This window comes from Podarcis erhardii (genome assembly GCF_964252035.2).
Source record: "Podarcis erhardii genome assembly, chromosome: 2".
NCBI lineage: Eukaryota > Metazoa > Chordata > Lepidosauria > Squamata > Lacertidae > Podarcis > Podarcis erhardii.
Genome location: NC_138498.1, coordinates 86317629 through 86333310, shown reverse-complemented (window position 1 = coordinate 86333310; position 15682 = coordinate 86317629). Strand labels below are relative to the sequence as shown.

Here is a 15682-nt window from a genome sequence, read left to right as displayed (position 1 = left end):
GACTTGTCAATCTGAAGGTCGGGGGTTCGAATCCCCGCAACAGGGTGAGCTCCCGTTGCTCGGTCCTTGCTCCTGCCAACCTAGCAGTTCAAAAGCATGTTGCATTGTGAAAATAATATTCAAACAAAAACCAAAAAGAATTGAGTGAAAATAGAGGAGGACAAGGAAAAGATGATTTAAGATGCTTTGACGATATAAACCCAAATATACTGGACCACCAAATAGGATGCAGAAGTCTTTAAAAAAACCAAAAAAACAGCTGACCAAATGTTCCCATATTTATCTTCTTCATGCTCATGTTTATACATGGCCAGTTCAGATGAGGATAGGGAGTGCAAATCATTAATCCATCATTGTATACAGGGCAATGACGTCATCTTCCAGTGCTAAAATGCAATGTGTTTGGCTAAGTGTACTGAACGCAAGGCCTATAGGTCATGGCCTCACGGTAAATTCCAAATAGTGGGGTTATAGTTCAACAAAACATGCATATCTTTGATATATAGCAAGCCTTTCAGGAAAGCTAAATTAATCATTACCAGGAAAACATCACCCCCAAAATGGCTTGCAACTGGACAATTCCACATTATGTTGATATGGAGCCCAGTTTCCACCTCATATCACCAAAACCTCAGAGAGGGAGACAACACTGTATAGTGGAGACTATGAGGTATCCACTAACTCTAGTGCATAAATTTTTGTCAAGGGAGGATCTTTTGATAGTAGTGCTTTGGAACACTCCTTTTCTCTTCATCATGGAAATAGGATATGTCCACCTGAAATCTGTCAAAGAATCACTGATATAAACAGGCCACTGGTCTTCAGAAGCCTGTTAATCTACCCAGGTCTTCTAGGTGCTCTGATAGTCCAAAACAGACAGAAGGTGTTTAAGTAGGAAAAGTTCATGGATTTGTAATGTATGAGGCTAGAATTCTTCATCCTGTTCAAAAGTTGGCCTGAAGTCATAGCCCTGCAGCTTTGTAAACTTGTACATCATTATCAGGAGCCTGAGATGCTTTCAGGGTGGACACAGCAGGTTAGCTCAAATCAAGTTTGACTTGGACTAAGTAATGTGGACAAGCCCACAGTTCCAGTTTGTACCTTGAGACACCTCTGCTCACCATTGTTTGCAAGCTTGTCGCCTTATGCCCAGGTGCAGCAGTAACCGGGTACTGCATTCCATACTTGTTGGCTCTCAAGAGAAAAGATGCGTTCTTGCTGCTTGCCAGCAAGTTGGCTCCATTCTTGCAGATTGACTGACAGTGCAGTGAAGCTGTTGCTATATGTTTAGACACCTGGATCTCGTCCCCACAGGGCTGGGAATTTGGAACTGAGGTCTGTGGAGTCTGTGCTGCCTCCAAAACTCACTCCCCCAATCTTTCCCCAAATTGTTGCCTGCTTCCTTGCATTAATTCCACCAGAGGAAAGTGCGTGCCCAGGCTTCACAGCAGAAGCAAGTGTCCCAATATCTGGCTGTAGTAGACTTTCATCTGCCCTGAGCAGCATGCAAAATGATGAGTCTCTCACACCTACTTATGAAGTACTAAACCTTCAGAGTACAGAGAAATAGTTAAAACCCACAAGCACCATTTGCTTTAAATGTTGCCTCCTGCAGGCTTGGCTAGATCTTCTAGCTATGCTTGCATTCTGCTGTCTACTTGTCATAAAACCCCACCCAATTAATTTGCTTGGATATTCCAGTTCCCCTCCCCCCCTTCACCTTACAGTGGAACTGAACTGTTGCCTTGGCAGCTTGAAGCTCTCTCTGAAAACACTTGGCTCGCAGCCTCCCAGCTCAACAACCCCAGGAAAAAAAAATATTAGGATGGATTCCTGATAGGAGATAGCAGATGCAAAAATGTGGCAGATGATGAGATTTTCTTAGAGCACAGGTGGTTGCCTTTGTTACTGAAGATATATGATGGCTGGCTGAGATATTTAAAAGCGAGCGTCAGCCAATGCTAGCAAAAATAAACATTAGGTATTAAGGGCGAGGGTCCCTAGCACAGCAGGGGGCAAAGGGGATTCTATCTTGCATCTCTTATTGGTAACAGGTTTTATTAGCTGTTCGAGGTTCAGCGTTTCCAAGGATATAGATTGCAAGAAGCCTCCTAAGGGCCTCTCTAGATGTCATTTTTAATGTGCATTCATGATGGATCTGTGCAAATACTAGTATGGGGATGGTTATACGTGATCCTTTTTTCCACAGTTTGTGCCTGGAAAAGTTTTGGAGTGGACATAATGCTTTGTAATTGGGAATATGTCCCGTGGTTTCCTGCTGAATTACTGATACTTTCCATAATGCTCGTAACTTTCCATAATGTTCAAGAGTTGTGGTTGTTTTGTCCCACTTTTGTTGTGCTTTATAGTGCCACTCCCAAAGGCAATAATTCAGTACAGCAAAGTAAAAAAAAAAGTGGAATGTGTGGGTGGTTCAGTATAAATCCACCACTGTTTAATTCACCAGTGACGTTGCAGAATACACATTTTTTTTAAAAAAAATCCATTTGGAGAGGCCCTAAAACAGCTTAAAAGGATATAATTGGGATTCTAAGCTCTGGTGTACTGTGGGCCTTGTTCACTTAGGCTGGGAATGAAATGGCTTAAGAACACCTGCATTTAAGAGCAAAGAAGTATCACGGGAAGTGTACGTGCATTTCAGAAGCTGGACAGAGGTTGAAGTGATGGTGCAAAGTGAAGGAGCGGAAGCTAGGCAGGTATACTCAATGAAGGCGCCATATTGGAGACATGGGAGCTCTAATAAGCTTAGAAGAGTCTGCTGGCCCATCTACTCCAGCATTCTGTTCTCACAGTGGCCAATCAGATGCCTGTGGGAAGCCCACAAGGGTAAAATGAGTAAACATTTATATGAGCAATCAATGGCATTTTAGCATTTATTCTTTGTGCCCATGCTCTTTCTTTTCAACCATGTGAAAGTGTACGCTATAGTCTTCACCCATGTGGTGTTCCCCGCCTGCACTTCAAAATGGCTCTAAACTGCTGAGAAGACAAAAAGCCCTCGCTGACACAATCCAGTGCCATCAACAAAGAGAATGAGCACGTGCTAGTATATCCTGTTCTAACCTGGGTTTGCATTCCCAAAGGCCCCAGTCTTTAGAGTGTGGTAAAGACTTGAATTATCATTTGCAGAATGTCCCTGAGTTACTCCCCTTTGGTTAACGAGATCCCTGGTCTATTTATCAAATATTAACTGGGTAAAAGCACTGTTGTTGTTTACAAAAGAGCAACAACCAAACACCTTGGCAGCTCTTGATATAATTGGGTAGGTACAAATGCTCTCAATCATGCCATACTCAAAAAAACATATCTTTATTATTAGTGTTCATATACATATTATTTTTCTTTTTCTCTCAAAAGTATCTAAGTTGTACACATTCTCCTCGCTGTAAATACAGGCATTTCAAGTGTGTATGTATGTTGAGTGTCTAGTACTGTGTGAGTTGGAGCACAAATGAAACGAGCAGAAACAGTGGCACAGGAATTACTTGGAAAAATAAGTTATCTTGGTAAGATAATGTCATCAAAGTGGCAAGGTGACTGATATAAAAAGAGCAGGCTCATTATAAAACGTTGTGCCAGACATGTTATGGGAAGGCTGGTTGTCATGCCACGTCCGGTGCATATGATGGCGGTTATATACATTAGTTACACACAACTATTGCTCTGTCATAAAGGAACTAAGTTCTCAAAGAGGGGGAAACTCCATTGGTCCCCAGCACAGCAGTCTGGAAGCTGATACAAGTTCTGGAGAACTTTGCTCTCCAGAAACTGCATGCATCAAACAAGTTAAAATTGTAGATGCTTCTGGTGAACTCTAGTTTGTGATTTTAAGGTAGGACAGGCCTGTGCAATTTGTCACCTGCCAAGCTGAATAACAGCTCACTCACCAATGTCTGAGACTCTGTAAGACTCCCACTTCTGCTGCATGTCTAGGATTGTAAAAGCAGAAGACTTTGCAGGCTACAGGCAAGGTTGTAGTCAGTTTGGTGGGTCACAAGTTGTGCAGGCCTGAGGTAGGGCAGCCCCAAGGAGCTTCAGCTGGTTTAATGTTGATTAGCAAGGCAGGCTCCTGAAGATCACCACTACAATCTCTCTCTTTTTCTCAGGGCAGGTGCAAGAGGCCACAGCTATGGCCATAATGCAGCCTGTGGCTCTGCCCTTGTTTTCCTGCAACAATCCAAATGCTGCCCCTGGCTGCCAGCTGTGGTTGCTCACCAAGTTACTTTCTTTAGAACACTGCAGAAGTCCAACTTCCCAGGATAAGCAAGCTTAGACTTGACAGGTTTAACTACAGCAGAAATGATTTTTTGTTTTAGAGCCTTCACTGGTGTTGATCCAGCACAATTCAGTTTATGAACTGTTGTTTATTCTACCCAGCAGGAATATAAGTCTTTTTTCGAATTCCCCAACATCTAGCAAATGAGTATTATTTAAATTGCCCCTCCCTCTTTTTGAAAGCAATACTTAAGCAGTTAGTTCTATTCTTTTAAAAGCTCCATGGCAGATGGAAGCTCAATAGGCCTGTGCGAAGGTGGCCAGCTTCTATTTGCTCTTAAAGGAACATAACCTCCTTAACTCACTCTCCAGGTTGCATTTCCCCAAATGCATAGTCCTTAGCAAAATGAACAAACAGTAGCTATCACTTTCCCAATAACAGTAGCTATCGCTTTCCCATTAAGTGTGGTTTTTCAAACCTATGCATGACAGTTGAATATGGTTTCCAATCCATTTGTCTCCAACCTGTGATCCTGAAGATCACAGCTACTCCTGCCAGTCCCAGCCACCACTGGCAATGGTCAGGGGGATGGGGACTATAGTTCAAAACATCTGGAGGGCACCAGGCTGGGGAAGTCTGTTCTAACTCTATCTATTGCTTCAAAGCTCAGGAGTTACAGCAGGCTTTCTCTGGACAAATTTATTCAAAGGCACTGAACTTAGAACCTCTTTTGGGCATGTATACAATAGAGGCCAGCACAGCAGTGCTCATGTGTGTAGGAGTTAAATGCGAAAAAGCACTTCACCTCCAAGGCAGCCAGCATTGACCTAGATTTCTCACACTGTGGCTAAACTCCCAGTTGATCTGAATAGGTGAAGAATTAAGCTAACATGCACATCTTTGGAATACTCTCCACCTTGATTGCCGTTTTAATGTGCAATATGCATTTTGAGTGCTTCTACTTCTGTGCCAACTGCTGCTTATCCATGCAGCTTACCTGATTATTTTTTTTAAGGCTTATAAATGCAAGGGCATTCATCTTAGCTAGTCACCACCCTTGCAATATTGCCTGTTCCCTCAGCTCGTGGAACGGGGAAAGAAGCCTCTTATGAAGCCAGAAGAACAATATTGTATCTAATTCACTGGGCTTTTGCCGCTGAAATAATTCCCACCACCCATATGCAACGGCAAGAATGCTGTTCTCCCGTAGCCCAGTCTCCATTTTAGTAACCCACAGGCCACAACTACAGCTGCACTGGTTCAGTCAGCTGAGCTTTTATGGTAGGGCAAGTCCTCTGTGATGTGAAATGACTGATAAAATCTGCAACCAATAATTAATCCGGGGCCTGTCAAAGGAAATTTTAAGCACCCTGAAATGGTCACAATTAATTCTATAACAAAAGGGGCTTTTTAAAAAAAATCTGGATGAACTGCTAGGAGTTGCAAAAGTCTGTGCAAACCAGGCAACTGTTACTCCTACAGTGCTTCTCTTGCTGAGGTCTTGTGATGTGTTAAGCTTCTGCCACTCACACCCTTATTAGAGAACAGATCAGAGCTAATTAAAGTTAGATTCGGGGGCTGTTTGTTATTACACAAAGTTCTCTTTCACAGTTCCCAAAAGGAACTGGCTTTGGAGGTGGGAAGTGAAACTGTCATAATCTGGGTGGTTTTGCAATACAGACTACTGGTCCAGCTGAAAAATCTCAACAGTGGGGAATGCTGTGTTGTTCGCCCCCAGTGCAAAGCTGAAAGACCAGCAGGTGAAAAGAGTTCAAACTCCTGCTGGGCATCTATTATATAAAGTCCTATCCACTATCCATACACCTCTAGAGCAGAAATGCATGGAAAAAGCAGGACTGGCACTCTTGTAGAAAGATCATGGTAGGCACCCAATGGAAAACTTTTAAACTGATTCTCTTTCTAAGTCACTTTAACAGGAGACTAGCTCAGCAGTGCTAACTGGGTTATTCTAGAGGGGAAAATAGTAGTAAATAGAAGAATTCTGCTGCAAAGCAAAGTTGGCAGGCACCTCATCCTCACATTGGTTAGGGTGGAGGGGGGCACTTTTACACAGACTTTCAACAAACATGGCAATTTTGGGCTGCCTGAAAGCACTGTTTCATAGCTAGGTGGCATGTTTTTGACTAGCCATGGGCTGCTCCTTCATATTTTCCTGGTGCAGATGTGTCTGGGCTGGCCAAGCAGCTAGTCTCAGTGAAAGCTAATACCCCAAAGTTGTTGCGGTTAAGAGATTCCACATAACTATCTTGCTCTCAAATCCCCTCCCTTAGAGATGCGTACCATAAGCAGCCCATTTTATCCATTTCCTCACCCCTCGTCAATATCTTCCTCATATGCAACAAGCACTTTCACCCAACAGGTGGCTTTTTAAAAAATTCTTAGCACTGCCCATTTCCCCCTCCTCAAGTAAGTATTGCCAAAAAATGCTAGCCCTAGTCAAGCTTCCAGGGCCCCCATGTACCACGGACTCTGAGAATCCAGTAACTTTTACAATCGCCTCCTGTCCCCGACTCTTCCATTACTTTGGCTTCTTTCTTTCACTCCTTCCCCTTATTTCCTTCCAACCATGGATAGAATAAAAGAATAGGGAGACAAACACTACCCTACCCCAAAGGCAAGTTGTTTCTGCCTGGCCCATCCTAATTAAAAGGAGAAATAGGAGTGTGAGAACTGTGGAAAAGCAACGGGTGGCTACTCCCTGGTTTTCAAGTGGCAATTGCATTCATATTGCAACATGGCAGAGTTAAACTTGTGCTGCCTGGAAATCCCCTTAAGGGACACACGTTGCAGAAGTGACATCCCCTGCCTTCATTCTATACTCTGTTCCTCCTCCTCCTCCTCTAGATACCTCTGAATGACCTATAGAGACATTATATATTATCTTTAATATTTTTCTTTAAATATAACTTTTGACTTTACATCTTAAGTTATCAGTTAACACAAATAACAAGAAAAGCAGCCCCTACGCGTATTTACAGATTACAGTTCTTGCACAGAAGAAGGATTTGGTTTCTGGAAGCAGAAGTAACATCATCAGCATCTCTTTTGTGTGCTTAAGAGTCTACGCCTTAAGGCTTGTAGACTTCTCTGTTAGTCCTGTTCCTCAGTGGCGTCATTTTGGGGGCTGATCACTAAACAGCGCTACATCTAGAGTGCTGCTTGCGCTGTTCCTGTGGTCTGCTGGACTCCTCCTTGTTCTCGAAGCCCTGAGGGCTGAGAGGCCCTTTCGGCCTGGCCTGACCCTAAATCTAAACACTGTCATGGCCTGAATTCACACAGGAAGAGACTCCGCCAGCAGCCTAACTTCCTTCCTAGCTCCATCTCCATCTGATAAACGACATTTCCCTTTGGGTCTGTTTTGTAGCCTTGGAAGTAGAGGAGGGAGGAATTGTCACCTGGCAAGAGTAGAAACTGAATGACATGGAAGATGCCAATTATTTTTTAAAACATTCCGAAGATTATTGCAATATTAAAAAATGGAAAAAAATACCTCAGCACCTCAGGAACTCCCTGGACAACAAAGAACATGTTTAGAGAGTGTTGTGGGCTTTGAGGGGGGGATTCAAGGAAGTCCCTTAAAGCAGCACCCCCAGCCGGGAAGTCTGTACTGATACAAGATTCCCATAGCTCTTTCTCCTGGGAAGAAAGCGCCCTTTAAACGGCTGCATGGCAACCCCCCTCCCCACAACACCACAGGAAATGTCTGTTTAAAAATAACGTGTTTCAGGAGTCCCTTTAAGAGAAACATTTTTGCCCCCGAAAAGAGGTTGTAAAAAACAGAAAAGGAAAAAATATCTTCCTGGAATAGCCCAACAACCATTTAAGAAGGTCTCAAGCCAGCTTTTCTTTAAGAGTGACGGGCTTCTTCAGCAGCTGCTGAGAGTTTCTGACTAATCCACGACTGTATTTCCTTAAGGACAGATGCAGTCACCTCAGGAAGCTCTTTGTGGAGGGCATGGTAAGCCTCGTCATACACCTGCAAAGAGAAGAAACAAGAACGGTTAAAGGCACAAAGCCATAGCTATGCAGACCCATCAATTTCAACAGGTCTTGTCTGAGTAAAACTTAGTTGAAAACGACCCAATAGATCCAAAGATGTTGGCACCATGTATCAAAATGACCAATTTGGGGGCTTTCTGCTGCCTACTGACAGTGGTAGCTTCCTGTCTGCCAGGGCAAAGGATAACCCACCACCACTGGCACCCACAACTCCTCTCTGTCAGTGGAGGTCCAGAGAAGAGGACACTATGTGCCATCCTAAACTTCTGCTCTCACCACCATCAACAGCAAGGGTGGGGGTTAGGATTGCACAACAGGCACTGTGTAGCATATGAATGAACTCCACAAGCTTACAATAACCCCCTCGCATCCTGCAAGCAACTGTGGCCGTCTGTGGCCTGCTAAAATAGAACTGCACTTTAGACTAGCACTTTAACAAGTCATCTTTCCTCTAATGCTCTGATGCACACAGAGTGGTAATGCTAGCGTCACAAAACCAAACAGAGATTGAAAAAGAAGCCCCACATCTCTCCCTTGTTCAACTACCATAACTACTGTTTGTAACCATGGATTGAAAGCAGGTGCCGAATTTCAGCATGCACCATCCCTTTTGTACAAAACTACACTGCATGCACTGTAATTCTTCATAAATACTTCAAAATGGCTCGAAAGGCAGCTTGTTTCAAGCTGCTCATCAACACCTGATAAAAATACATTCTATCCCTCTTTTTTGTTTACTCTCCTATTGCTAGAGCAGATGTTCACTCAAACATCGAATGAATAAAAATTAAGTGTAATTAAAATATTTTATGGTTGTGAAATTCTAGTAGGTACTGCACTCCCCGTTTTTGTTTTTCTGCACATGCTTCCCATTACTAACAGCATCAAGGGAGAGCTGGCTAGCCTGTTGTACTAATTGCTACCTCTTCATGTTAACTTCCTTGAGTTTTGGCTGAAATCAATAGAATGTTCACCCTACTCAGAATAGACCCAGTGAAATTAATGGACACGGCTAACTGGGTTCATTAATTTTAGCAGGTCTACTCTAAGTTAGCTGGGTGCCGTCCAGTGGTATTTATTTCCAAATAAATGTGCTTAGGCCTACTTAAGTATTGCCCCATAATTTTACTCATTTCACCCTGTGGAAGATAGAGAAGTTGACATATGCCTCTCCCCCAGGTGAGGTTTTCCTTTACAGTGCCTTACATCAGTCGGAAAGGAGCCCAATCAAACTGCCAAGCAGTAAACACCGATCCCTTAATCCTACAAAAGAAAGCCAAGATAACCTTGAGAGTTTTATCCTGGCTTGGTGCTGTATCCATCAGCAAATAAGAGCCTTTGATATCGCAGAGTTTGTCAGGTGAACCATGGAGCACCAACAGGGGAAGAGTCAGTTTGGGGAGCGCACGCTCTATTTTGGCAATGGCATTCAGCAACTGGATGACGAAGGAGACTTTCATGCCGCCATGGTAAACCAGCGGGTCTGTGGTGTAAGAGTCAACCTGTTGAAATAAAACGGACATTGAATGAACATTTTATGGCTTAGCCAACTCCTCAACAGATACTTGCTTTAAAGGCAGCACATTTTAACGGACAGACACCCTCTTCTCATGTGGTGAAGCCTCCACAAAGGTTCTCAGTTCTGATTGCAGTCACATGAGAGGTTTTAATTTATATGCTGCCTTCTACAGAAAACCATGTTCAAAGCAGGTCATAATATACAAAAACAATACAATTCGTTTTTTGAAAAATCAACACAAAGTATCAATAACCATCTCAATTCCAAAATATTTCAAAATTAAGCAGGACATAGTGATACATCAATTATATTAACAATAAGAGAGCATCAACCTCCTTTCTCTTTTGACTCATCACAGAATTCCATGGACTCTGCTGGGAGATTAGCTCCTTCTTCCCTCAGTTGGTAGCAGCCATTCCATCTCATTACAGTAGAGGGGGAAGAAGAGGGCCACCACTGGGTCTGGTGGGGCTCCTGATGCCCCCACTCCCTGTAGTGGCCCTTGGCACAGCAGGGGGCCCTTCTCTTCCCTGGACAATAGAAGGCAGACACAGCAGCAGCAAAAAATAAAAGCCAGTTTAGCCAGCAAATGCTACCATCTATCGTTTTAATTCCCCCACAATGCCTCTGGAGCTCTATGTACTATTGCTCCAAAGCAGCGCAGTCTTGGGGCCCCAAAAGCATTGGGGGGGGGAATTAAAATGGCGGCCGCCAGCCACAGCCACCTGGGCTTAAGCACTGGGTAAAGGAAAACCAGTGGACCAGCAATGAGAGGAGCAGGGTTGCTGGAGCCAGCATGTGGGGTACGTGGTGCACCCTCCTGAGGGTTCAGGCCACTGGAAGCTGCCTGGCAGTGCTTATCTCCGCGGCTGTGTAAAGAGTAAGTATGAACAGCAGATAACATGGTTTTTCTGAAATGGACTTTGCTCAATACTCATGGGAGATGCTGCTTGTGCCGGAAGTTCAGTTTCTTGTTGGTTTGGGGTGGTTGCTTTGATTTTTTTGAAGGCAGATATGCTTTCTAGTCAAATACTGAAACACAGCTTGGGTGCAAAAGTGTTGTTGGAGAAATGTGGGGCACAGTCATCCTGTGCCTCTATTTCTCCTACAGAAATGTTTTTCTTAGAAACGCTGGGTTGTGTCCCTGTGCCTAAAGGGTACGTGGGAAGGTTGTGGGGAAACCCAGAACAGATTTTGTTTGCCTGGACGGGGGAAGAGAAGAGGAAAAGGAAATCCTTCTGTACAGGTGGAAGTCCCTAAGTCCCTGCACCAATGGGATAATTTGGTTGCAAACAGTCCACTCTAAATAAGTAGGCAAGTATGAATAAAGGCATTTCTTCCCTTGCCTTTATCTAAACCATGGGTAGGCAAACTAAGGCCAGGGGGCTGAATCCGGTCCAATCGCCATCTAAATCTGGCTCACGGACGGTCCGGGAATCAGCATGTTTTTACATGAGTAGAATGTGTCCTTTTATTTAAAATGCCTATCTGGGTTATTTGTGGGGCATAGGAATTCGTTCATTCCTCCCTGCCCCCCCACAAGTTCTGAGGGAAAGTGTTTGCTGACCCCTAAACCCTGCTTCTTCACTGTCCTCCTCCCATTTCTGCTCAGGAGAAACCTTGCTTTAGAAAGGTCTGGCTTCCTGTTCAATGTGCTTTCAGGGAAGAAGAAAAGAGATGGCTAACGGAACAACTGAGGCGAGTTCATGCAATTTTTCCAACTCCCTTTCTCAGCACCTGGGTGTGCTCTGACATTTTCACCTGGGCCAATTTGACTTTTCTCCTCCAATTTAAACAAAAGTGCTGGGTTGCTCCGGCTACTTAGCAACTGGCTGCAGACTAAAAGCTGCCAAGTTGTTTGTTTGGTGCTGTGACACAGCACCACGTGCAGGCAGCCCAGCCTCAAGCTGCTTCCCAGACGAAAAAGCAACAGATAAAGAATTCTTGGGGGAAGAAAAATCACAAAGGAGTGGGTGGGCGGAGTGACAGACGTCCTCTTCCTACAGAATAAAATAATGTAGATAAATTCATATGACGTACCACCTTCGCCACCCTCATATGCAAAGCCACAAATGCCAGGAAATAGCCTAATGGGATTTTCTTTGTTTCTTCTTCCTAACCTTGTTTTATGCTGATTTTTAATTTTTTAATCCTAATGCAGGAGAGAGTTTTTTTTTAAAAAAAACAACAACTAACCAACTTTTGCTGGGATGTTAGTGACCAGGGCAGCTGATGCGACCGTGTAGAATGGGGCATATCTTTATGAAAGGTGAAATATACTCAACTCAGTACATAACAAAAGGATAGAGGAAGAATGGGCAGAGGTGATTCCTCCCAAAATGGATGCTCCTCAATGCCTGTCAGTTTCCCTTAACCGCTTGTGTTTTCCTTCTAATGTTAGTAAACAGGATGGAGTCAAAGGTGTGATTCACACATGACCTTAAACCAGTGAGGTGTAGTGCTTAAAGTGTCAGACCTGGTTGAAATCCCCACTCGGCTGTGAAGCTCACCTTGGGCCAATCACAGTCATACCTCCTAACCTACCTCACAAGGTTGTTGTGAGGATAAAATGGGAGAGGGAGGACTATGTATACCACATTGAGCTCCTTAAAGGAATTGTGGGATACAAATGTAATAATTCACCCATCCACTAAATAAAACCATAGTTAACGTTTAGCTGTTGTTTAACACAAACAAGCTGTGTGCTACTCTAGGCTGCTCAACACCCCCCCTCCATTTTACTCCTCCCTCACTCCTGGCAGTGCCTTGACAGGAGCAAGAAACCGCAAGCCCTGGAATGGCATCTTGAGTCAAAATGGTGACCAACCATAGACAAAAACCTGTTGCTCGATATCAGGAGCCATCATGCAAAATTTAGATATAATATCCTATTTCCAAACACATTTTCAAATGCATAATGAACAAACAAATTCCTAAAACATTTTATTAAAACCTCATGCTTTTTTTTAAAAAAAATATGCAGCTATAAAATGACGCAATAGCAGCAGTAGTAATATGCTGCTGGCTCTTGAATTTGCTCTGTGATTCAGGGAAAAGAATGTGCCCTTTCTAGCATGTAATCAGTGGCAATCCCACAACATGTCATCACTAAATTAATCTTTGATGTAAGTGGTAAGATACATAAACATGCACTTATTTGAAAACGTTCCTGTTTATCCAGGCATTCAGTGACTGAAAAATACTGTCCCTAGCAACCCTGAGGTCACTGGAATAAAGGTTTTAACCACAACTGTCTTTTTAATTGAAACCGTTTTTAACTGTTTTAGGATGCTTCTTTTTTTAAAAAAACAACTGTGGATGTGCTTGCCTCCCTGGGCTTCTCTGGGAGGCAGGGCAGGATATAAATGAAAAGAAATAAAAAAACCAAAACTATGGTAAAAATGCGGTTAAGTAAGTACAGTAAAGCAAAACAAAGAAAAAAACACAATAGACATCACTGGAACATTGTGAGTTGCTTTGATACTACAGAGTAATCATGATGCTTGCAACCCCCTCCCAAGTTTCCAGCACAGAAACTATTGCCTGGGTTCATCTGTTAGTGAAACCACAGAGAAGGACTACTTACTGCTAGTGAAACGGGGCTTCCCCCATCTCGGGGGTGGCGGTCAGGGGAACTCCCAGAACAGGGTGCAGGGGGAGCGCTTTCTTCATCAGGTAAGCACAAATGCTTGCACAAATGCTTTCTATGTTGAATTCCTCCTAATATCCTGATCCTTTCCTGATACAGTTCTTCAGCCCTAAAATTTGGTTTAATGACCTTTTCAGAGATTGGGAGGGGAAGACTGGTGTGTGGGAGAAGGTTGGATTCTGGATTCCCATCTGCTTTGTAATGATCACTCAGGTCCACTGAACCAGCTGGATGTATCTTAATGCAGATGGAGATGCACATTATAATATGGGACCAATAGGGATTGTTCAACTAGATTCAGGGGCTATTGGTTTTTAAGGCAGGCAAGGCCCCCTCCCCCAACAAGTATAAACCTATAGCAACACAGCCTTTGCATCAAACACATTTTAGATTATGGTGACAGCCTTGCTTTCTTTTGAAATTGCACCCCAACACATCTGGAGTTTTGCATCAGATTTAACAAGCAAGAATTTTTTTTTTAACCAAAATGTCTCAAATCCACCATTTACATTTCAGTTCCTGGTTTGCAAAACCAAACTGCTATGAACACAAACAAGTCAGGAAATTCTTGGAGGACATCCCAATGATATTTATAGAGACTAGAAATTGGTCTGGCAGATGAATACGTGCAGCATGTAAATAGTGGCTGTTCCCAGTACAATCTAAACTTGTATTCTGCAGGTTTTGAGTGTAGATGACACTAAAATGCTGGGGATTTATTTCTGTCAAACTACAGAGAGGTCATTTTTCAAAAGTAACCCAGTGTCAGCAGACACGGCAATGTTTTCAAATTGCTTGGAAGTTTTGGTGCACATAGCAGAGATGGACAAACTGTGGAGTCAGAGATCAGCTTTGACTCACCTTGGGCATTTTTGCATCACTGGGCTCTGTTATTGCTACTGCTACTACTATTATTTCAATTTACAATCTGCCCTTCACCATAAGTTCCCAAGTTGGGTTACAACAACTGAAAATACTGCATTAAAAACGTTTTAAAACAAACTATAGCCACAATAATAGGGTGGGTCCTAATACACACTCCCTATAGGTGTCAGGAAGTGTGTCTTGAGCACACTTGTGCAGAAAGAGGCCCTAGAAAGGCCTGGATGAGCTTTTAATCTGATACAGTCTCATGTGCATATCACACAAATTCCCCTGCTGTTCCCAGCAGATTCTAAATTCGTGTTTTGAAGATTGTGAGTGTAGGTGGAACTAAGAAACTGGGGACTGCTGTGTGTGTGTGTGTGTGTGTGTGTGAGAGAGAGAGAGAGAGAGAGAGAGAGAGAGAGAGAGAGAGAGAGAAACTGTCCAAACTTTTATAGGTAATGTTTCAGAAGAAATCCAATCTCAGCAGACTAGACAATATTTCCAGATTGCTAAGTATTTGTAATGTATGACGACACATCAAAGAGGTGTTCCTGGTTCCAAAGCCATTTGTTAAGCAGTAGTGGTCAGTGCATCACAGAGCATCACAGAGTTGCCTGGCCAACACCAGTGTTGCTACAGGTTAACTGGGCGGTGCTGGGGCAGGACTGCATGGCCTTACTGGTGGAGCCAATCCAACATCTGCACAGTCCTACCCACACCATTGCCCTTCCCTGCCCCAGCACTGTCCAGGTATGCTGTGCCAGTGTTGGGAGGGTGACTACACAACACCACCACTCCATGCGAGCTGCTACTGCTAGTACAGGTCCAATACATTGCACATCTGGACTATAAGGATTGTATGCCTTCCATGAACACTTGCCAAAAGCTGCCTTCCGGAGAGGCAGCCCATTGTTTCTTCCTAGTCAAATATTGTCTAGCCTGACTGATAATGGCTCTCCAGGCTCTCTCAGGCAGGGATCTTTCCTAGCCAGATCTGTTATCAGAAGGGCAAACTACAAGTTACACTCACTATGTAGCTGTGCCTTTAAGTATTTGATTTGTTTTCTACACCAATTGCTGGGAACCTAGCATGGGGATTTGGAAGGCTTTAACCCTTTGCCACCTGCTGTGGTTCTGATCTGGATTATTGCCCCTGTGTGTCTGTAATTTGCGGGGGGAGGGCACGGACCATCCCATACATTTCAATAAGAGCATTTTAATGTGTGTTTTTTTACTATGCAAGCTACAGGTAATGTTGCAGCCCCTGTGCCAGCAATTTAAGTTAAAACATCCCTGTACTGAAAAGCCCAGAAACACAGGAAATTTAGCATGCAGTCTGGCTCATGGACTCTTCAATGAAAGATACCAAAGATTGAATCTGAGACCCTAA

General features: G+C 43.5%; 1 protein-coding gene across 10 annotated transcripts in view; it reads right to left on the bottom strand.

Moving 5' to 3' along the window:
• Positions 1 to 3311: 3311 nt before the first annotated feature.
• Positions 3312 to 15682, bottom strand: part of MGLL (monoglyceride lipase) — a 163097-nt gene continuing 150726 nt past the window's right edge. For all 10 annotated transcript variants that reach the window (XM_081851034.1, XM_081851033.1, XM_081851037.1 and 7 more), the window contains 2 exons: positions 9544 to 9759; positions 3312 to 8234 (listed from right to left, as the gene is read on the bottom strand). In XM_081851034.1, coding sequence (XP_081707160.1) covers positions 8106 to 8234; positions 9544 to 9759 — 345 coding nt within the window. In that variant the 3' untranslated portion in view covers positions 3312 to 8105. The remainder of the gene's footprint in view (positions 8235 to 9543; positions 9760 to 15682) is intronic.